The sequence below is a fragment of the Hemibagrus wyckioides genome, linkage group LG09, assembly GCF_019097595.1.
Source record: "Hemibagrus wyckioides isolate EC202008001 linkage group LG09, SWU_Hwy_1.0, whole genome shotgun sequence".
In the NCBI taxonomy this organism is placed as follows: domain Eukaryota; kingdom Metazoa; phylum Chordata; class Actinopteri; order Siluriformes; family Bagridae; genus Hemibagrus; species Hemibagrus wyckioides.
Window position 1 is genome coordinate 7,076,539 of NC_080718.1, and position 26,467 is coordinate 7,103,005.

General features: G+C 42.7%; 1 protein-coding gene across 1 annotated transcript in view; it reads left to right on the top strand.

Moving 5' to 3' along the window:
- The window catches only part of ankef1b (ankyrin repeat and EF-hand domain containing 1b), a 31,161-nt gene extending 5,773 nt beyond the window's left edge, over positions 1–25,388 (top strand). The window contains exons 2-10 of the mRNA XM_058398678.1: positions 1,152–1,566; positions 1,654–1,853; positions 2,104–2,253; positions 5,132–5,255; positions 5,360–6,206; positions 9,653–9,879; positions 10,025–10,209; positions 25,013–25,135; positions 25,227–25,388. Coding sequence (XP_058254661.1) covers positions 1,152–1,566; positions 1,654–1,853; positions 2,104–2,253; positions 5,132–5,255; positions 5,360–6,206; positions 9,653–9,879; positions 10,025–10,209; positions 25,013–25,135; positions 25,227–25,388 — 2,433 coding nt within the window. The remainder of the gene's footprint in view (positions 1–1,151; positions 1,567–1,653; positions 1,854–2,103; positions 2,254–5,131; positions 5,256–5,359; positions 6,207–9,652; positions 9,880–10,024; positions 10,210–25,012; positions 25,136–25,226) is intronic.
- Positions 25,389–26,467: the final 1,079 nt, after the last annotated feature.

Below are 26,467 nucleotides of genomic sequence, written 5' to 3' on the forward strand. Positions count from 1 at the left end.
AAATGGACAAGTGTAAGGATTTGAAAGAGTTTGACCAAAAGGGCCAAATTGTGATGTCTAGACCACTGGATCAGAGCATCTCCAAAACTGCAGCTCTTGTGGGGTGTTCCCGGTCTGCAGTGGTCAGTATCTATCAAAAGTGGTCCAAAGAAGGAACAGTGGTGAACTGGAGACAGGGTCATGGGCAGTCAAGGCTCATTGATGCACGTGGGGAGAGAAGGCTGGACCGTGTGATCCGATCCAACAGACGAGCTACTGTTGATCAAACTGCTGAAGAAGTTAATGTTGGTTCTGATAGAAAGGGGTCAGAATACACAGTGCAGGACAGTTTGTTGAGTATGGGGCCGCATAGCTGCATCAGAACTGGACCATGGAGCAATGGAAGAAGGTGGCCTGGTCTGATGAATCACGTTTTCTTTTACATCACGTGGATGGCCGGGTGCGTGTGCGTCTCTTACCTGGGGAACACATGGCACCAGGATGCACTATGGGAAGAAGGCGAGTCGGTGGAGGCAGTGTCCTGCTTTGGTCAATGTTCTGCTGGGAAACCTTGGGTCCTGCATCCATGTGGATGTTCCTTTGACATGTACCACCTACCTAAGCATTGTTCCAGACCATCTACACCCTTTCATGGAAACGGTATTCCCTGATGGCTGTGGTCTCTTTCAGCAGGATAATGCACCGTGCCACAAAGCAGAAATGGTTCAGGAATGGTTTGATGACCACAACAACCAGTTTGAGGTGTTGACTCCGCCTCCAAATTCCCCAGATCTCAATCCAATCCAGCATCTGTGGGATGTGCTGGACAAACAAGTCTGATCCATGGATGCTCCACCTCACAACTTACAGGACTTAAAGGATCATCTTGGTGCCAGATACCAGGGATCTAGTGGGGTCCATGCCTGGACTGGTCAGGGCTGTTTTGGCAGCAGTAGGGGGACCAACACAATATTAGTCAGGTGGTCATAATGTTATGGCTGATTGGTGTATATAGATATGTTTGTATATATTTTTATTTGGGAAGAAGGATGAGGAAATGGAGAAATTCCGAGAAACAGAATGAAGATGAGATGATCTTATAAGGTGTGGAGAGATGAGGTGTGATGATCTTCTAGGGTTTAGTCCATGCTTCTGTCTCTCTGAATGTTCAGATGTCTGAAGGAGGTGGAGAGGAGACCGCGAAGACGACGACACTGACAACGACGATGAAGATGAAAAGGAGTGCAGTGGCTGAAGGACGCCTGGAGGTTCTGCAGATCTACAAGCTCCTGCAGTTGGTGCGAGAGGAAAATAAAGCTGAGGTGGAGAAGATGGTGCGCCTGGGCGTGCCAAACCTGATCAACCTGACCGAACCCGGCGAGGGAAGCGGCGTCCTTCACCTGACCTCCGTCTCCAACAACCTGGACATGGCGGAGTTCCTCCTGACACTGGGAGCTCAGCCTGATGTCCAGGATAAGAGAGGATGCACTCCGGCGATACTCGCCGCAGAACTCGGCCACGACGCCATGCTGAATCTCCTGGCGTGCAGTCAGGCTGACATGAAGCTGCTGGACACCGAGGGGAGAGGTGCGGCGGCTTCTTTACTCTTCGTCACATATTTATGATGATGATGATGACGTTCATTCTTTCTTTCCTGTCTGTCTCCAAGTGCAGGAGTGCTGTTTTATTGCATCTCTCCATCCCAGAGGCACACACGCTGCCTGCAGGTGGCGCTCAACAGCAAAGCCGACGTCAACAACGTGTCCAACGTTGGGAAACCGGTGTTCCTACTCGCCTGCGAAAACGCCAGCGAGTGTGAGAACATCTGCATCAGGATGTTAGAGGGCGGAGCCGATCCTAACACCGCAGATCAGGTCTCACTTCCTGCTGAACTACTGAAACTGCACTAATCACAAAACTCAAATATTTCTAATCAGGAAAATGGAAAATCTTTCATTATCTATAAACTCACCAAGATTACCAAACCTTTACACATTATTACATTTTCACAGGTATTTGTAGATTCTAGCATTCTTATTAAGGATAAATGACATGAATTATTCTTTATCAGCTAGTCTCTGAGTATGTGAGTATGTGTGTGTGTGTGTGTGTGTGTGTGTACAGGTGACAGGACGGACAGCTCTGATGGAGGCAGCGAGAAACGGCTCAGTGGTGTTAGTGAGACTCATCCTGCAGAGAGGAGGAAACCCCAACAGTCTGGATAAACAGCAACAGAGCGCAGCTCAGCTCGCAGCAGCCGGAGGATTCTTCCAGGCAAGAGACTGTAATCTCTAATCTATACTCATCACTAATCTATATCATCTCTAATCTATACTCATCACTAATCTATATCATCTCTAATCTATACTCATCACTAATCTATAATCATCTATAATCTATACTCATCCATAATCTATACTCATCACTGATCTATACTCATCACTAATCTATACTCATCACTAATCTATACTCATCAATAATCTATATTCATCAATACTCTATACTCATCTCTAATCTATACTCATCATTAATCTATACTCATCACTGATCTATACTCATCACTGATCTATACTCTTCTCTAATCTATACTCTTCTCTAATCTATACTCATCACTAATCTATACTCATCACTAATCTATACTCATCACTAATCTATATCATCTCTAATCTATACTCATGACTAGTCTATACTCATCACTAATCTATAATCATCTCTAATCTATACTCATCACTAATCTATACTCATCAATAATCTATAATCATCTCTAATCTATACTCTTCTCTAATCTATACTCATAACTAGCCTATACTCATCTCTAATCTATACTTATCTCTAATCTATAATCATCTATAATCTATACTCATCACTGATCTATACTCATCACTAATCTATACTCATCTCTAATCTATACTCATCACTAATCTATACTCATCTCTAATCTATACTCATCACTAATCTATAATCATCTATAATCTGTACTCATCACTAATCTATACTCATCAATAATCTATATTCATCAATACTCTATACTCATCTCTAATCTATACTCATCATTAATCTATACTCATCACTGATCTATACTCTTCTCTAATCTATACTCTTCTCTAATCTATACTCATCACTAATCTATACTCATCACTAATCTATATCATCTCTAATCTATACTCATGACTAGTCTATACTCATCACTAATCTATACTCATCAATAATCTATACTCTTCTCTAATCTATACTCATAACTAGCCTATACTCATCTCTAATCTATACTTATCTCTAATCTATACTCATCACTAATCTATACTCATCACTAATCTATACTCATCTGTAATCTATACTCATCACTAATCTATACTCATAACTAGCCTATACTCATCACTAATCTATACTCATCTCTAATCTATACTCATCTCTAATCTATAATCATCTCTAATCTATACTCTTCTGTAATCTATACTCTTCTCTTATCTATACTCATCACTAACCTAAACTCATCACTAGTCTAAACTCATCAGTAGTCTAAACTCATCACTAATCTAAAGTCATCACTAATCTAAACTCATCAATAATCTATACTCATCTCTAATCTATACTCATCACTAATCTATACTCATCTGTAATCTATACTCATCAATAATCTATAATCATCTCTAATCTATACTCTTCTCTAATCTATACTCATCACTAATCTATACTCATCTCTAATCTATACTCATCACTAATCTATAATCATCTCTAATCTATACTCTTCTGTAATCTATACTCATCACTAATCTAAACTCATCACTAGTCTAAACTCATCAGTAGTCTAAACTCATCACTAATCTAAAGTCATCACTAATCTAAAGTCATCACTAATCTATACTCATCACTAATCTATAATCATCTATAATCTATACTCATCTATAATCTATACTCATCACTAATCTATACTCATCACTAATCTATACTCATCAATAATCTATATTCATCAATACTCTATACTCATCTCTAATCTATACTCATCACTAATCTATACTCTTCTCTAATCTATACTCTTCTCTAATCTATACTCATCACTAATCTAAACTCATCACTAGTCTAAACTCATCACTAGTCTAAACTCATCACTAATCTAAAGTCATCACTAATCTAAACTCATCAATAATCTATACTCATCTCTAATCTATACTCATCACTAATCTATAATCATCTCTACTCTATACTCTTCTGTAATCTATACTCATCTCTAATCTATACTCATCACTAATCTATACTCATCACTAATCTATACTCATCTCTAATCTATACTCATCACTAATCTATACTCATCACTAATCTAAACTCATCTCTAATCTATACTCATCACTAATCTATACTCATCACTAGTCTATACTCTTCTCTAATCTATACTCATCTCTAATCTATACTCATCACTAATCTATACTCTTCTCTAATCTATACTCATCAATAATCTATATTCATCAATACTCTATAGTCATCTCTAATCTATAATCATTAATCTATACTCATCTCTAATCTATACTCTTCTCTAATCTATACTCATCACTAATCTAAACTCATCACTAATCTAAACTCATCTCTAATCTATACTCATCACTAATCTATACTCATCACTAATCTATACTCATCTCTAATCTATACTCATCACTAATCTATACTCTTCTCTAATCTATACTCATCAATACTCTATACTCATCTCTAATCTATAATCATTAATCTATACTCATCTCTAATCTATACTCTTCTCTAATCTATACTCATCACTAATCTATACTCATCACTAATCTATACTCTTCTCTAATCTATACTCATCAATAATCTATATTCATCAATACTCTATACTCATCTCTAATCTATAATCATTAATCTATATTCATCATTAATCTATACTCATCACTAATCTATACTCTTCTCTAATCTATACTCTTCTCTAATCTATACTCATCACTAATCTATAATCATCTATAATCTATACTCATCACTAATCTATACTCATCACTAGTCTATACTCATCTATAATCTATACTCATCTATAATCTATACTCATCACTAATCTATACTCATTGTCGTGTTCATATCCCTTGACATACACACCTGATTTGTTCTTGTCTAACTCCCTGAGTTGGCTCCTCCCTCTGTGTGTGATTTTCAGGTGTTGTGTGTGTTGTCGGCGTTCCGGGCCGATTGGAGTTCAGTGTGTGTGGAGGGAAACTCGCCTCTGCATGCGGCTGCAGCTGGAGGTCACGCTGAGTGCTGCAGGTTTCTGGCACAGAGAGGTGTGTTACAGATCCGCCCTCTCTCTCTCTCTCTCTCTCTCTCTTACTCTCTCTTTCTCTCCCTCTCTAACTGTAATTAATAAGATCCTCTTCTTCACCTACAGGATGCAACCCAAACCTGAAAAACAGGGTTGGTTTGGTTCCCCGTCAGCTCGCTAAAGCACATGGCCACAAGGCGGCGATGAAGGAGCTGCAGAAGGCAGAGCGAGCATTTACAAAGTTCTCCAAACCCGGCGTGATTAATCCAAACCAGCTCTGGGCTCTCACGCTGCACGATTGGTCAAATGAACATGAAGAAGCTCTGAGGAACACCTTCCAACTGGCCGGGGAGAGTGACGCTCCTGTGGAGAAAGTCTCGAGGGAGAAGTTTGCGGATGTTCTGCAGGAACATCATGCTCCTGTGGACCAGGAACATCTGCAGAAGATCATCGCGGACCATGACAAGAAGCATGACGGCATGATTAGCATCGGCGACTTCTTCAAGGGCCTGCAGTATCTTCAGAAAGCGTTCGTGTTATCGTCCTACGAGCCCAAGACAAAGAAGAAAGGTGGGAAAGGTGGAAAGGGCAGGAAAGGGAATAGGAAGAAAGGGAAGTCTGTGGTTCCTCTGCCCATCTGCACCCTTCCTCCTGACATCATGGAGAAAAGACCAGACGGCAGGCCGCAATTCATGATCGAGAGTTATCAGCCGTTCACCGATACCAAGCGATTCGACCGCGACCGTCCGCCTGCTCACCCCGTGGAGGATGACTCAGCCTGGTACGTGGACGAGCCGCAGAAGATCTACATCAACATCAACCGCTGCGTCCGGACCGGAGACTTCGAGTCTCTGTGTTTAGCTTTCAGCCAGCGTCTCCCCCTGGACATCAGAGACCGCTTCTACAAAACACCGCTCATGGCAGCATGCAGCAGCGGCAACTACGGCATGGCTGAGTTCCTCATCACACTAGGGTACTGAACACCACAACACTGATACTGTACACCGACAAAACAACAATAACACAAACAAAACAACAATAACACAAACAGAACAACATCAACACAAACAAAACAACAATAACACAAACAAAACAACAACACAAACAAAACAACAATTACAAAAAAAGAACAACAATTACACAAACAAAGCAATAACAAAAACAAAGACAAATAACAAACAGAACAACGATAACACAAACAAAACAACAATAACAAACAAAACAACAATAACACAAACAAAACAACAATTACAAAAAAGAACAATAACACAAACAAAACAACAATAACAAAAAAAGAACAATTACACAAACAAAACAAAAACAAAGAAAAATAACAAACAGAACAACAATAACACAAACAAAACAACAATAACACAAACAAAACAACAATTACAAAAAAAGAACAATAACACAAACAAAACAACAATAACAAAAAAGAACAACAATTACACAAACAAAACAATAACAAAAACAAAGAAAAATAACAAACAGAACAACAATAACACAAACAAAACAACAATAACAAAAACAGAACAATATCAACACAAACAAAACAACAATAACAAAAAAAGAACAATAACACAAACAGAACAACAATAACACAAACAAAACAACAATAACACAAAAACAGAGCAACAATAACAAACAGAACAACAAGCATCCTACAGCGTGGTGAAGGAGGCGAAGCGACGCTATGGACAGAAACTAGAGTCACAATTTCAACACAGTAGCTCTAGGAGACTGTGGCAGGGACTAAGGACTATGACGGACTACAAAACACCATCTTCTAGATCGGTGAATGCAGACGCTTCTCTGGCAGACGAGCTAAACATCTTTTATGCTTGCTTCGAGGCTGCAGCTTAGAGCGCCAACGGCGTTAGCAGCGCTAACAGCGCTACAGGCGGCACACACGAGGAGCATGCCGGAGAGGACAGCGCGTTCATCATCTTGGAGCACAACGTGAGAAAGGCATTCAGGAGAGTGAACAAGATGGCATCAGGACCAGATGGCATCACGGGTCGGGTCCTGTGTTCACTGAGATTTTCAACCTCTCCCTGGAAGAGTCTACAATCCCGACGTGCTTCAAACGGTCCACCATTGTTCCTGTCCCCAAGAAACCCCAGCCCGCCTGCCTGAACGACTACCATCCAGTGGCCCTGACCTCAGTGGTGATTTCGAAGTGCTTCGAAAGACTCATCAGAGACTTCATCACTTCTTCCCTACCTGACACCTTAGACCCGCTACAGTTCGCGTACCGTCCCAACCGATCTACTGAGGACGCCATCGCACACCTCCATCACACAGCCCTGAGCCATCTGGACAGCAGAAGGGGGAATTATGTCAAAATGCTGTTTGTTGACTACAGTTCAGCATTTAACACCATAATTCCCTCCATACTCACCACTAAGCTGGAGATCCTGGGCCTTGGCCCAGCGAGACAGACCTCAGGCAGTACGGGTGGGCAACCATGTCTCACCCTCACTCACCCTCAGCACTGGAGCCCCCCAGGGTTGTGTTCTGAGCCCCCTGCTGTACTCTCTGTACACCTTTGACTGTGTGGCCACTTCCAGCTCCACCAACATCGTGAAGTTTGCGGACGATACTGTGGTGGTGGGCCTGATCTCCAATAACGACAAGACGGCCTACCTAGAGGAGATTAAAAACCTGGAGACATGGTGCCAGGTCAACAATCTCCTCCTGAACGTCAGCGAGACTAAGGAGCTGATAGTGGACTTTAGCACAAAGCAGGAGAGGAATTACCAGCCCCTCACTATCAACGGGACCCCAGTGGAGAGAGTGGACAGTTTCCGGTACCTAGGTGTTTACATCACGCAGGACCTGACATGGTCCTGTCACGTTAACACCCTGGTGAAGAAGGCCCGGCAGTGTCTTTATCATCTCAGACGCCTGAAGGACTTTAAACTGCCCTCAAAGGTGCTAAAGACATTCTACACCTGCACCATTGAGAGCATCCTGACGGGAAGTATCACAGCCTGGTTTGGGAACAGCACCAAACAGGACAGGCAAGCTCTCCAGAGGGTGGTGGGATCAGCCGAGCGTACCATTCGCACCAAGCTTCCTGACCTGGACACCATATACAGCAAGCGGTGCTGGACCAAAGCCAGCAAGATTATGAAGGACCTCAGCCATCCCAACCATGGACTCTTCTCTCTGTTGAGGTCAGGGAAACGTTTCCATTCCTTTAAGGCGAACACAGAGAGAATGAGGAGGAGCTTCTTCCCGCAGGCCATTCGGGCCCTCAACCAGTACACCTAGGATCTGGACTCTCTGGTCTTACCCCCACACAACATAACATAACATTCTACCTCAGCTGATTGTTGCACATGTTAATATTGCACTACTCTGTACACACAATAACACTCACTGTACATCTTCTCTGTACATCTTTGTGTGTGCACTGCTCTGTCACTTTACTCCCTGTTAAACTGGACATTATATTTTGCCTCATATACACTTCTACAATATATTTATATATTTATCTTACATATGCACACTGTATATACTACACTCTTTTGCAACACCATTTCAATGTTGACTTTAGCAGACCTTTTTATCTACATATATTCATATACTGTATCTTCTGTACATTATAGAGTCTACACATATATTTATTTATATTGTTTTATTTTTCACATATACTATACATATACTATATTATACTATACATATACTATATTGTACTATGATATATATATATATATATATATATATATATATATATATATATATATATATATATTTTGTTTGCTTTTATACTTTTATATTTTTACACTTTTATATCTGTTACACATTTTCTTTTACACATTTTTCTGTTACACATTTTCTTTTTTACTCTTTCCTCTTTCATGTAAGACAGTCGTAAAAAGCATTTCACTACATGTCGTACTGTGTATGATTTCGTATGTGACAAATAAAATTTGAATTTGAATTGAATTTGAATTTGAAAAACAGAACAACAATAACACAAACAAAACAACAATAACACAAACAAAACTAACAAAAACAAAAGAACAATAACACAAACAGAACAACAATAACACAAACAAAACAACAATAACACAAACAAAACTAACAAAAACAAAAGAACAATAACACAAACAGAACAACAATAACACAAACAAAACAACAATAACACAAACAAAACTAACAAAAACAAAAGAACAATAACACAAACAGAACAACAACACAAACAAAACAACAATAACACAAAAACAGAACAACAATAACAAAAACAAAACGTGTGTGTGTGTCTGTGTGTGTGTGTGTGTCCGTGTGTGTGTGCGCGTGTGTCCATGTGTGTGTGCGCGTGTCCGTGTGTGTGTGCGTGTCCGTGTGTGTGTGTGTGTGCATGTGTGTGTGCGTGTATGTGTGTGTGTGTGTGTGTGTGTGTGTGTGCAGGGCAGATGTGAATGCATGTGATCAGTTTAAGTGGACTCCTCTCCATCATGCGTGTCACGCTGGACAGCAGGACATTGTGGAGCTGTTAGTGAGACATGGTGCAGTGGTGGATGCTGTGGCACTAAACGGAGCCACGCCCCTGATGAAGGCCATCCAGAGCTGCAGACTCTCCTGTGTACAACAACTCATCACATCCAATGCTAATGTACAGGCCACCAACAACAAGGGTACACAGTCTATCTAACTCTACTGACAGTTTAACCTGTCTGATCTGTCTAATCTCTATCAGCTGATCCCATCAATTTGTTGTAAATTATAATCAACATCAGTCACATCTCTAATAATTAGACTCGTGTCTCTCACTTTTTTCAGGACAGAGCTGTCTGGACCTCGCCCGTGTGTACGGAGATCAGAGAATCGTCCATTTAGTTACAACCAAATTCAGCACTCTTCCAAAGAGCAGAGACAAGAAAAAAGGAAAAGGAGGAAAAGTGAGAGCAGAACCTCAGAAAGCAGCACCTCCTACAGGAGAGAAGGAGAAACTGACAGAGATAACGGTTCATCACACACCATCACACACCATCTCACACCATCACACACCATCTCACACCATCACACACCATCACACCATCTCACAACATCACACACCATCTCACAACATTACACACCATCTCACAACATCTCACACCATCACACCATCACACAACATCACACACCATCTCACAACATCTCACACCATCACACCATCTCACAACATCACACACCATCTCACACCATGACACGCCATCACACCATCTCACAACATCACACATCACACACCATCTCACAACATCTCACACCATCACACCATCTCACACCATCACACACCATCTCACAACATCACACACCATCTCACACCATCACACCATCTCACATCACACACCATCTCACACCATCTCACATCACACACCATCTCACACCATCACACACCATCACACCATCTCACAACATCACACACCATCTCACAACATCACACACCATCTCACAACATTACACACCATCTCACAACATCACACCATCTCACAACATCACACACCATCTCACATCACACACCATCTCACAACATCTCACACCATCACACCATCTCACAACATCACACACCATCTCACAACATCACACACCATCTCACAACATCTCACACCATCACACCATCTCACACCATGACACGCCATCACACCATCTCACAACATCACACACCATCTCACAACATCACACACCATCTCACAACATCACACACCATCTCACAACATCTCACACCATGACACGCCATCACACCATCTCACAACATCACACACCATCTCACAACATCTCACACCATCACACCATCTCACAACATCACACACCATCTCACAACATCACACACCATCTCACACCATCACACATCACACACCATCTCACACCATCACACATCACACACCATCTCACACCATCTCACACCATCACACATCACACACCATCACACCATCTCACAACATCACACACCATCTCACAACATCTCACACCATCACACACCATCACACCATCTCACAACATCACACACCATCTCACAACATCTCACACCATCACACATCACACACCATCTCACAACATCACACACCATCTCACAACATCTCACACCATCACACCATCTCACAACATCACACACCATCTCACACCATCACACATCACACACCATCTCACAACATTACACACCATCTCACAACATCTCACACCATCACACCATCTCACAACATCACACACCATCTCACAACATCTCACACCATCACACATCACACACCATCTCACAACATCACACACCATCTCACAACATCTCACACCATCACACCATCTCACAACATCACACACCATCTCACACCATCACACATCACACACCATCTCACACCATCACACATCACACACCATCACACCATCTCACAACATCACACCATCACACATCACACACCATCTCACAACATCACAACATCTCACACCATCACACAACATCTCACACCATCACACCATCTCACAACATCTCACACCATCACACCATCTCACAACATCACACACCATCTCACACCATCACACATCACACACCATCTCACAACATCACACACCATCTCACAACATCACACACCATCACACCATCTCACAACATCTCACACCATCACACATCACACACCATCTCACAACATCACACACCATCTCACAACATCACACACCATCTCACAACATCTCACACCATCACACATCACACACCATCTCACAACATCACACACCATCTCACAACATCTCACACCATCACACATCACACACCATCTCACAACATCTCACACCATCACACAACATCAGACACCATCTCACACCATCACACCATGTCACACCATCACACACCATCACACCATGTCACAACATCACACACCATCTCACAACATCTCACACCATCACACCATCTCACAACATCTCACACCATCACACCATCTGACAACATCACAAACCATCTCACACCATCACAAACCATCTCACACCATGACACGCCATCACACCATCTCACAACATCACACACCATCTCACAACATCTCACACCATCACACCATCTCACAACATCACACACCATCTCACAACATCACACACCATCTCACAACATCTCACACCATCACACCATCTCACAACATCTCACACCATCACACCATCTGACAACATCACAAACCATCTCACACCATCACAAACCATCTCACACCATGACACGCCATCACACCATCTCACAACGTCACACACCATCTCACAACATCTCACACCATCACACCATCTCACAACATCACACACCATCTCACAACATCTCACACCATCACACCATCTCACAACATCACACACCATCTCACAACATCACACACCATCTCACAACATCACACACCATCTCACAACATCTCACACCATCACACCATCTCACAACATCACACACCATCTCACAACATCACACACCATCTCACACCATCACACATCTCACACCATCTCACAACATCACACACCATCTCACAACATCTCACACCATCACACACCATCACACCATCTCACAACATCACACACCATCTCACAACATCACACACCATCTCACACCATCTCACACCATCACACATCACACACCATCACACCATCTCACAACATCACACACCATCTCACAACATCTCACACCATCACACACCATCACACCATCTCACAACATCACACACCATCTCACAACATCTCACACCATCACACATCACACACCATCTCACAACATCACACACCATCTCACAACATCTCACACCATCACACCATCTCACAACATCACACACCATCTCACACCATCACACATCACACACCATCTCACAACATTACACACCATCTCACAACATCTCACACCATCACACCATCTCACAACATCACACACCATCTCACAACATCTCACACCATCACACATCACACACCATCTCACAACATCACACACCATCTCACAACATCTCACACCATCACACCATCTCACAACATCACACACCATCTCACAACATCACACACCATCTCACACCATCACACATCACACACCATCTCACACCATCACACATCACACACCATCTCACACCATCACACATCACACACCATCACACCATCTCACAACATCACACCATCACACATCACACACCATCTCACAACATCACAACATCTCACACCATCACACAACATCTCACACCATCACACCATCTCACAACATCTCACACCATCACACCATCTCACAACATCACACACCATCTCACACCATCACACATCACACACCATCTCACAACATCTCACACCATCACACATCACACACCATCTCACAACATCACACACCATCTCACAACATCACACACCATCACACCATCTCACAACATCTCACACCATCACACATCACACACCATCTCACAACATCACACACCATCTCACAACATCTCACACCATCACACAACATCAGACACCATCTCACAACATCTCACACCATCACACCATCTCACACCATCACACCATCTCACAACATCACACACCATCTCACAACATCACACATCACACACCATCTCACAACATCACACACCATCTCACAACATCACACACCATCTCACAACATCTCACACCATCACACCATCTCACAACATCTCACACCATCACACCATCTGACAACATCACAAACCATCTCACACCATCACAAACCATCTCACACCATGACACGCCATCACACCATCTCACAACATCACACACCATCTCACAACATCTCACACCATCACACCATCTCACAACATCACACACCATCTCACAACATCACACACCATCACACCATCTCACAACATCACACACCATCTCACAACATCTCACACCATCACACCATCTCACAACATCACACACCATCTCACAACATCTCACGCCATCACAACATCACACACCATCTCACAACATCACACACCATCTCACAACATCTCACGCCATCACAACATCACACACCATCTCACAACATCTCACAACATCTCACACCATCTCACAACATCTCACAACATCTCACAACATCACACCATCTCACAACATCACACACCATCTCACAACATCACACACCATCTCACAACATCTCACACCATCACACCATCTCACAACATCACACACCATCTCACAACATTACACACCATCTCACAACATCACACACCATCTCACAACATCTCACACCATCACACCATCTCACAACATCACACACCATCTCACAACATCTCACACCATCACACCATCTCACAACATCACAAAACATCTCACACCATGACACGCCATCACACCATCTCACACCATCACACATCACACACCATCTCACACCATGACACGCCATCACACCATCTCACACCATCACACATCACACACCATCTCACAACATCACACACCATCTCACATCACACACCATCTCACAACATCACACACCATCTCACAACATCTCACACCATCACACATCACACACCATCTCACAACATCTCACACCATCACACATCACACACCATCTCACAACATCTCACACCATCACACATCACACACCATCACACACCATCTCACACCATCACACATCACACACCATCTCACACCATCACACATCACACACCATCACACACCATTACACAACATCACACCATCTCACAACATCACACACCATCTCACACCATCACACATCACACACCATCTCACAACATCACACACCATCTCACAACATCACACACCATCTCACAACATCACACACCATCTCACAACATCTCACACCATCACACATCACACACCATCTCACAACATCTCACACCATCACACATCACACACCATCTCACAACATCACACACCATCTCACAACATCTCACGCCATCACACCATCTCACAACATCACACACCATCTCACAACATCACACACCATCTCACAACATCACACACCATCTCACAACATCTCACAACATCACACCATCTCACAACATCACACACCATCTCACAACATCACACACCATCTCACAACATCTCACACCATCACACATCACACACCATCACACACCATCTCACACCATCACACATCACACACCATCTCACACCATCACACATCACACACCATCACACCATCTCACAACATCACACACCATCTCACACCATCACACATCACACACCATCTCACAACATCACACACCATCACACACCATTACACATCACACACCATCTCACACCATCACACATCACACACCATCTCACACCATCACACCATCTCACAACATCTCACACCATCACACCATCTCACAACATCACACACCATCTCACACCATCACACATCACACACCATCTCACAACATCACACACCATCTCACAACATCACACACCATCTCACAACATCTCACACCATCACACATCACACACCATCTTACAACATCTCACACCATCACACATCACACACCATCTCACACCATCACACACCATCTCACACCATCACACACCATCACACCATCTCACAACATCACACACCATCTCACAACATCACACACCATCTCACAACATCACACACCATCTCACAACATCTCACACCATCACACATCACACACCATCTCACACCATCACACATCACACACCATCTCACACCATCACACAACATCTCACACCATCACACCATCTCACAACATCTCACACCATCACACCATCTCACAACATCACACACCATCTCACACCATCACACCATCTCACACCATCACACCATCTCACAACATCACACACCATCTCACACCATCACACATCACACACCATCTCACAACATCACACACCATCTCACAACATCACACACCATCTCACAACATCTCACACCATCTCACATCACACACCATCTCACACCATCTCACACCATCACACATCACACACCATCTCACACCATCACACACCATTACACACCATCACACCATCTCACAACATCACACACCATCTCACACCATCACACATCACACACCATCTCACACCATCACACATCACACACCATCTCACAACATCACACACCATCACACATCACACACCATCTCACAACATCACACACCATCTCACATCACACACCATCTCACACCATCTCACACCATCACACATCACACACCATCTCACACCATCTCACACCATCACACATCACACACCATCTCACACCATCACACCATCTCACACCATCTCACACCATCACACATCACACACCATCTCACACCATCACACACCATTACACACCATCACACCATCTCACAACATCACACACCATCTCACACCATCACACATCACACACCATCTCACAACATCACACACCATCTCACAACATCACACACCATCACACATCACACACCATCTCACAACATCACACACCATCTCACATCACACACCATCTCACACCATCACACACCATCACACCATCTCACAACATCACACACCATCTCACACCATCACACATCACACACCATCTCACACCATCACACATCACACACCATCTCACACCATCACACATCACACACCATCTCACACCATCACACATCACACACCATCTCACACCATCACACATCACACACCATCTCACAACATCACACACCATCTCACACCATCACACATCACACACCATCTCACACCATCACACATCACACACCATCTCACACCATCACACATCACACACCATCTCACACCATCACACACCATCTCACACCATCTCACAACATCACACATCACACACCATCTCACACCATCACACATCACACACCATCTCACACCATCACACATCACACACCATCTCACACCATCACACACCATCTCACACCATCACACACCATCACACCATCTCACAACATCACACACCATCTCACACCATCACACATCACACACCATCTCACACCATCACACATCACACACCATCTCACACCATCACACATCACACACCATCTCACACCATCACACACCATCACACCATCTCACAACATCACACACCATCACACACCATTACACAACATCACACACCATCACACACCATCACACGCCATTACACCCCATCTCACAATATCACACCCCATCTCACACCATTACACAACATCACACACCATTACACAACATCACACACCATTACACAACATCACATGCCATCTCACAACATCACACACCATCTCACACCATCACAAACCATGACACACCATCACACCATCTCACACCATCACACACCATCACAAACCATCTCACACCATGACACACCATCACACCATCTCACATCACACCCCATCTCACACCATTACACACCATTACACCCCATCTCACAATATCACACCCCATCTAACACCATCACACACTATCTCACACCATCACACACCATTACACAACATCACACACCATTACACAACATCACATGCCATCTCACACCATCACACACTATTACACACCATCACACACCATTACACAACATCACACACAATTACACACCATCTCACACCATTACACAACATCACACACCATCTCACACCATTACACACCATCACACACCATTACACCCCATCTCACACCATCACACACCATTACACAACATCACACAAAATTACACATCATCACACACCATTACACATCATCACACACCATTACACACCATCACACGCCATCACACACCATCACAAACCATCTCACACCATGACACACCATCACACCATCTCACACCATTACACAACATCACACACCATTACACAACATCACACACCATCACACACCATCTCATACCATGACACACCATCACACATCACACACCATTACACAACATCACACACCATCACACACCATCTCATACCATCACACACCATTACACAACATCACACACCATCTCACACCATCTCACACTATTACACACCATCACACCCCATTTCACACCATCACACACCATCACACCCCATTTCACACTATCTCACACCATCACACTCCATCTCACAACATCACACAAAATTACACGCCATTACACATCATCACACACCGTTACACACCATCTCACACCATCACACATCACACACCATTACACACCACACACCATTACACAAAATCACACACCATTACACAACATCACACACCATTACACATCATCACACACCAGTACACAACATCACACACCATTACACATCATCACACACCAGTACACAACATCACACACCATTACACAACATCACACACCATCACACACCATCTCATACCATCACACACCATTACACACCATCTCACACCATCACACATCACACACCATTACACAACATCACACACCATTACACAACATCTCACACCATCACACAACATCACACACCATTACACAACATCACACACCATTACACAACATCACACACCATCACACAACATCACACACCATTACACAACATCACACACCATTACACAACATCACACACCATTACACAACATCACACACCATCACACACCATCTCATACCATCACACACCATTACACAACATCTCACACCATTACACAACATCACACACCATTACACATCACACACCATTACACAACATCACACACCATTACACATCATCACACACCATTACACATCACACACCATTACACAACATCACACACCATTACACATCATCACACACCATTACACAACATCACACACCATTACACATCACACACCATTACACATCACACACCATTACACAACATCACACACCATTACACATCATCACACACCATTACACAACATCACACACCATTACACATCACACACCATTACACAACATCACACACCATTACACATCATCACACACCATTACACATCATCACACACCATTACACATCACACACCATTACACAACATCACACACCATTACACAACATCACACACCATTACACATCATCACACACCATTACACAACATCACACACCATTACACAACATCACACACCATTACACATCATCACACACCATTACACAGCATCACACACCATTACACAACATCACACACCATTACACATCACACACCATTACACAACATCACACACCATTACACATCATCACACACCATTTCACATCACACACCATTACACATCATCACACACCATTACACAACATCACACACCATTACACATCACACACACCATTACACAACATCACACACCATTACATATCATGACACACCATTACACATCATCACACACCATTACACATCACACACCATTACACATCACACACCATTACACATCATCACACACCATTACACAACATCACACACCATTATACATCATCACACACCATTACACAACATCACACACCATTACACATCACACACCATTACACAACATCACACACCATTACACAACATCACACACCATTACACATCATCACACACCATTACACAACATCACACACCATTACACAACATCACACACCATTACACATCATCACACACTATTACACATCATCACACACCATTACACATCATCACACACCATTACACATCACACACCATTACACAACATCACACACCATTACACAACATCACACACCATTACACATCATCACACACTATTACACATCATCACACACCATTACACATCATCACACACCATTACACATCACACACCATTACACAACATCACACACCATTACACATCATCACACACCATTACACATCATCACACACCATTACACAACATCACACACCATTACACATCACACACACCATTACACATCATCACACACCATTACACATCACACACCATTACACATCATCACACACCATTACACATCATCACACACCATTACACAACATCACACACCATTACACATCATCACACACCATTACACATCACACACCATTACACATCATCACACACCATTACACATCATCACACACCATTACACATCACACACCATTACACAACATCACACACCATTACACAACATCACACACCATTACACATCATCACACACCATTACACAGCATCACACACCATTACACAACATCACACACCATTACACATCACACACCATTACACAACATCACACACCATTACACATCATCACACACCATTTCACATCACACACCATTACACATCACACACCATTACACAACATCACACACCATTACACAACATCACACACCATTACACATCACACACCATTACACATCACACCCCATCTCACACCATTACACACCATTACACCCCATCTCACAATATCACACCCCATCTAACACCATCACACACTATCTCACACCATCACACACCATTACACAACATCACACACCATTACACATCATCACACACCTTTCACAACATCACACACCATTACACATCATCACACACCATTACACATCATCACACACCATTACACATCATCACACACCATTACACATCACACACCATTACACATCACACACCATTACACATCATCACACACCATTACACAACATCACACACCATTACACATCATCACACACCATTACACATCATCACACACCATTACACAACATCACACACCATTACACATCATCACACACCATTACACATCATCACACACCATTACACATCACACACCATTACACAACATCACACACCATTACACATCATCACACACCATTACACAACATCACACACCATTACACAACATCACACACCATTACACATCATCACACACCATTACACATCATCACACACCATTACACACCATCTCACACTATTACACACCATCACACCCCATTTCACACAACATCACACACCATCACACATCTCACAACATCACACAAAATTACACGCCATTACACATCATCACACACCATTACACATCATCACACACCATTACACATCACACACCATTACACATCACACACCATTACACAACATCACACACCATTACACATCATCACACACCATTACACATCACACACCATTACACAACATCACACACCATTACACATCATCACACACCATTACACATCACACACCATTACACAACATCACACACCATTACACAACATCACACACCATTACACATCACACACCATTACACAACATCACACACCATTACACATCATCACACACCATTACACATCATCACACACCATTACACAACATCACACACCATTACACATCATCACACACCATTACACATCATCACACACCATTACACAACATCACACACCATTACACAACATCACACACCATTACACATCATCACACACCATTACACATCACACACCATTACACATCATCACACACCATTACACATCATCACACACCATTACACATCACACACCATTACACAACATCACACACCATTACACATCATCACACACCATTACACATCACACACCATTACACATCATCACACACCATTACACATCATCACACACCATTACACATCACACACCATTACACATCACACACCATTACACAACATCACACACCATTACACATCATCACACACCATTACACATCACACACCATTACACATCACACACCATTACACATCACACACCATTACACATCATCACACACCATTACACAACATCACACACCATTACACATCACACACCATTACACAACATCACACACCATTACACATCATCACACACCATTACACATCATCACACACCATTACACATCACACACCATTACACATCATCACACACCATTACACATCATCACACACCATTACACATCACACACCATTACACAACATCACACACCATTACACAACATCACACACCATTACACATCACACACCATTACACATCACACACCATTACACATCATCACACACCATTACACATCACACACCATTACACATCACACACCATTACACAACATCACACACCATTACACATCATCACACACCATTACACATCACACACCATTACACATCATCACACACCATTACACATCACACACCATTACACATCACACACCATTACACAACATCACACACCATTACACATCATCACACACCATTACACATCACACACCATTACACAACATCACACACCATTACACATCATCACACACCATTACACATCACACACCATTACACATCATCACACACCATTACACAACATCACACACCATTACACATCATCACACACCATTACACATCATCACACACCATTACACATCACACACCATTACACAACATCACACACCATTACACATCACACACCATTACACATCACACACCATTACACATCATCACACACCATTACACAACATCACACACCATTACACAACATCACACACCATTACACAACATCACACACCATTACACATCATCACACACCATTACACATCACACACCATTACACATCACACACCATTACACATCATCACACACCATTACACAACATCACACACCATTACACAACATCACACACCATTACACATCATCACACACCATTACACATCATCACACACCATTACACATCACACACCATTACACATCACACACCATTACACATCATCACACACCATTACACAACATCACACACCATTACACAACATCACACACCATTACACATCATCACACACCATTACACAACATCACACACCATTACACATCATCACACACCATTACACATCATCACACACCATTACACATCACACACCATTACACATCATCACACACTATTACACATCATCACACACCATTACACATCATCACACACCATTACACATCACACACCATTACACAACATCACACACCATTACACATCATCACACACCATTACACAACATCACACACCATTACACAACATCACACACCATTACACATCACACACCATTACACATCATCACACACCATTACACATCACACACCATTACACAACATCACACACCATTACACATCATCACACACCATTACACAACATCACACACCATTACACATCACACACCATTACACATCATCACACACCATTACACAACATCACACACCATTACACATCACACACCATTACACATCATCACACACCATTACACATCATCACACACCATTACACATCACACACCATTACACAACATCACACACCATTACACATCACACACCATTACACAACATCACACACCATTACACAACATCACACACCATTACACATCATCACACACCATTACACATCACACACCATTACACATCACACACCATTACACAACATCACACACCATTACACATCATCACACACCATTACACAACATCACACACCATTACACATCATCACACACCATTACACATCATCACACACCATTACACATCATCACACACCATTACACATCACACACCATTACACATCATCACACACCATTACACAACATCACACACCATTACACAACATCACACACCATTACACATCATCACACACCATTACACAACATCACACACCATTACACATCATCACACACCATTACACATCATCACACACCATTACACATCATCACACACCATTACACATCACACACCATTACACATCATCACACACCATTACACATCATCACACACTATTACACATCATCACACACCATTACACATCATCACACACCATTACACATCATCACACCATTACACAACATCACACACCATTACACATCACACACCATTACACAACATCACACACCATTACACAATATCACACACCATTACACATCACACACCATTACACATCATCACACACCATTACACATCACACACCATTACACATCACACACCATTACACAACATCACACACCATTACACATCATCACACACCATTACACAACATCACACACCATTACACATCATCACACACCATTACACATCATCACACACCATTACACATCACACACCATTACACATCATCACACACCATTACACATCATCACACACTATTACACATCATCACACACCATTACACAACATCACACACCATTACACATCATCACACACCATTACACATCATCACACACCATTACACATCATCACACACCATTACACATCACACACCATTACACATCATCACACACCATTACACATCATCACACACTATTACACATCATCACACACCATTACACAACATCACACACCATTACACATCATCACACACCATTACACATCATCACACACCATTACACATCACACACCATTACACAACATCACACACCATTACACATCATCACACACCATTACACAACATCACACACCATTACACATCACACACCATTACACAACATCACACACCATTACACAACATCACACACCATTACACATCATCACACACCATTACACATCACACACCATTACACAACATCACACACCATTACACATCATCACACACCATTACACATCACACACCATTACACATCATCACACACCATTACACATCACACACCATTACACAACATCACACACCATTACACATCACACACCATTACACAACATCACACACCATTACACATCATCACACACCATTACACATCACACACCATTACACATCACACACCATTACACATCACACACCATTACACATCACACACCATTACACAACATCACACACCATTACACATCACACACCATTACACATCATCACACACCATTACACATCACACACCATTACACATCATCACACACCATTACACATCATCACACACCATTACACATCATCACACACCATTACACATCATCACACACCATTACACAACATCACACACCATTACACACCATCTCACACCATTACACAACATCACACACCATTAAATACCAAATCTTTTAATACTGCACTACATAGTGGGTATATGTGTGTATGTGTGTATGTGTGTGTGTGTGTGTTTGTAGGCTGAAGCTATTCTTCCAGACCTGAAGAAGAAAAGAGTGAATCTGAAGGAACACATCATAACCGTGAATCAGAACATCACCATCACCTCCAACACACACAACATTCACTTTATACCGAAAACTGTGAGTGTGTAGTGTACAGTGCGCAAACTACAAACACTAAAACACTGAGAAATCAACAGCAAAATGTCTGTGTGTGCGCGTGTGTGTCTAGGTGTGGGGGAGGAGGTTAGTGTCCTCAGCTCAGCATGTGGAGCGGAGAGTGGACAGGAGGAATCGTCTTTCATATGAAGTGGACTTCAGGGACTTTGTGATGCCATTTAATAAAAACCTGATGAGGAAGCTGAGAGAAGTGGGCATGGCTGAGGAAGAGTAGAGAAATAAAACAATATTAAATGATAATTGAAATAAATGGGTATTAAATGATTAAATCAATAAAAAGGAATAAAAATAGTGTATTAACCATTTACTGTTGATTGTGAAAAACAGTGGAATGTTATGGTGTGAGGGTGGGCGTGGTCGAAAAGGTGGGTGTGTCTGAGAGGGTGGGCATGTGTCAGAGGTAGGTGTGTCTAATAGGGTGGGTGTGTCTGAGAGGGTGGGCATGTCCAAGATTAGGCTAGGGGTGGGTGTGGCTGATAGGAGACGCTGTGAGTGCTGTAGCGTTTCCTGTTCAGAGTAAAAATAACCTGGGATTAAGACGATGAGGAGAAATCCACCATAAAGCCAAACCTCACACTGAGAACAACACCTGCCTCTCACACACACACACACACACACACATACTCACCTGCCTCACACACACACATACACACACATACACACCTGCCTCACACACACACATACACACCTGCCTCACACACACACATACACACACATACACACCTGCCTCACACACACACACACACACACACACATACTCACCTGCCTCACACACACACATACACACACATACACACCTGCCTCACACACACACATACACACCTGCCTCACACACACACATACACACACATACACACCTGCCTCACACACACACATACACACACATACACACCTGCCTCACACACACACATACACACCTGCCTCACACACACACATACACACACATACACACCTGCCTCACACACACACATACACACACATACACACCTGCCTCACACACACACATACACACACATACACACCTGCCTCACACACACACACACACATACACACCTGCCTCACACACACACACACACATACACACACATACACACCTGCCTCACACACACACATACACACACATACACACCTGCCTCACACACACACATACACACACATACACACCTGCCTCACACACACACACACACATACACACCTGCCTCACACACACACACACACATACACACACATACACACACATACACACCTGCCTCACACACACACACATACACACACATACACACCTGCCTCACA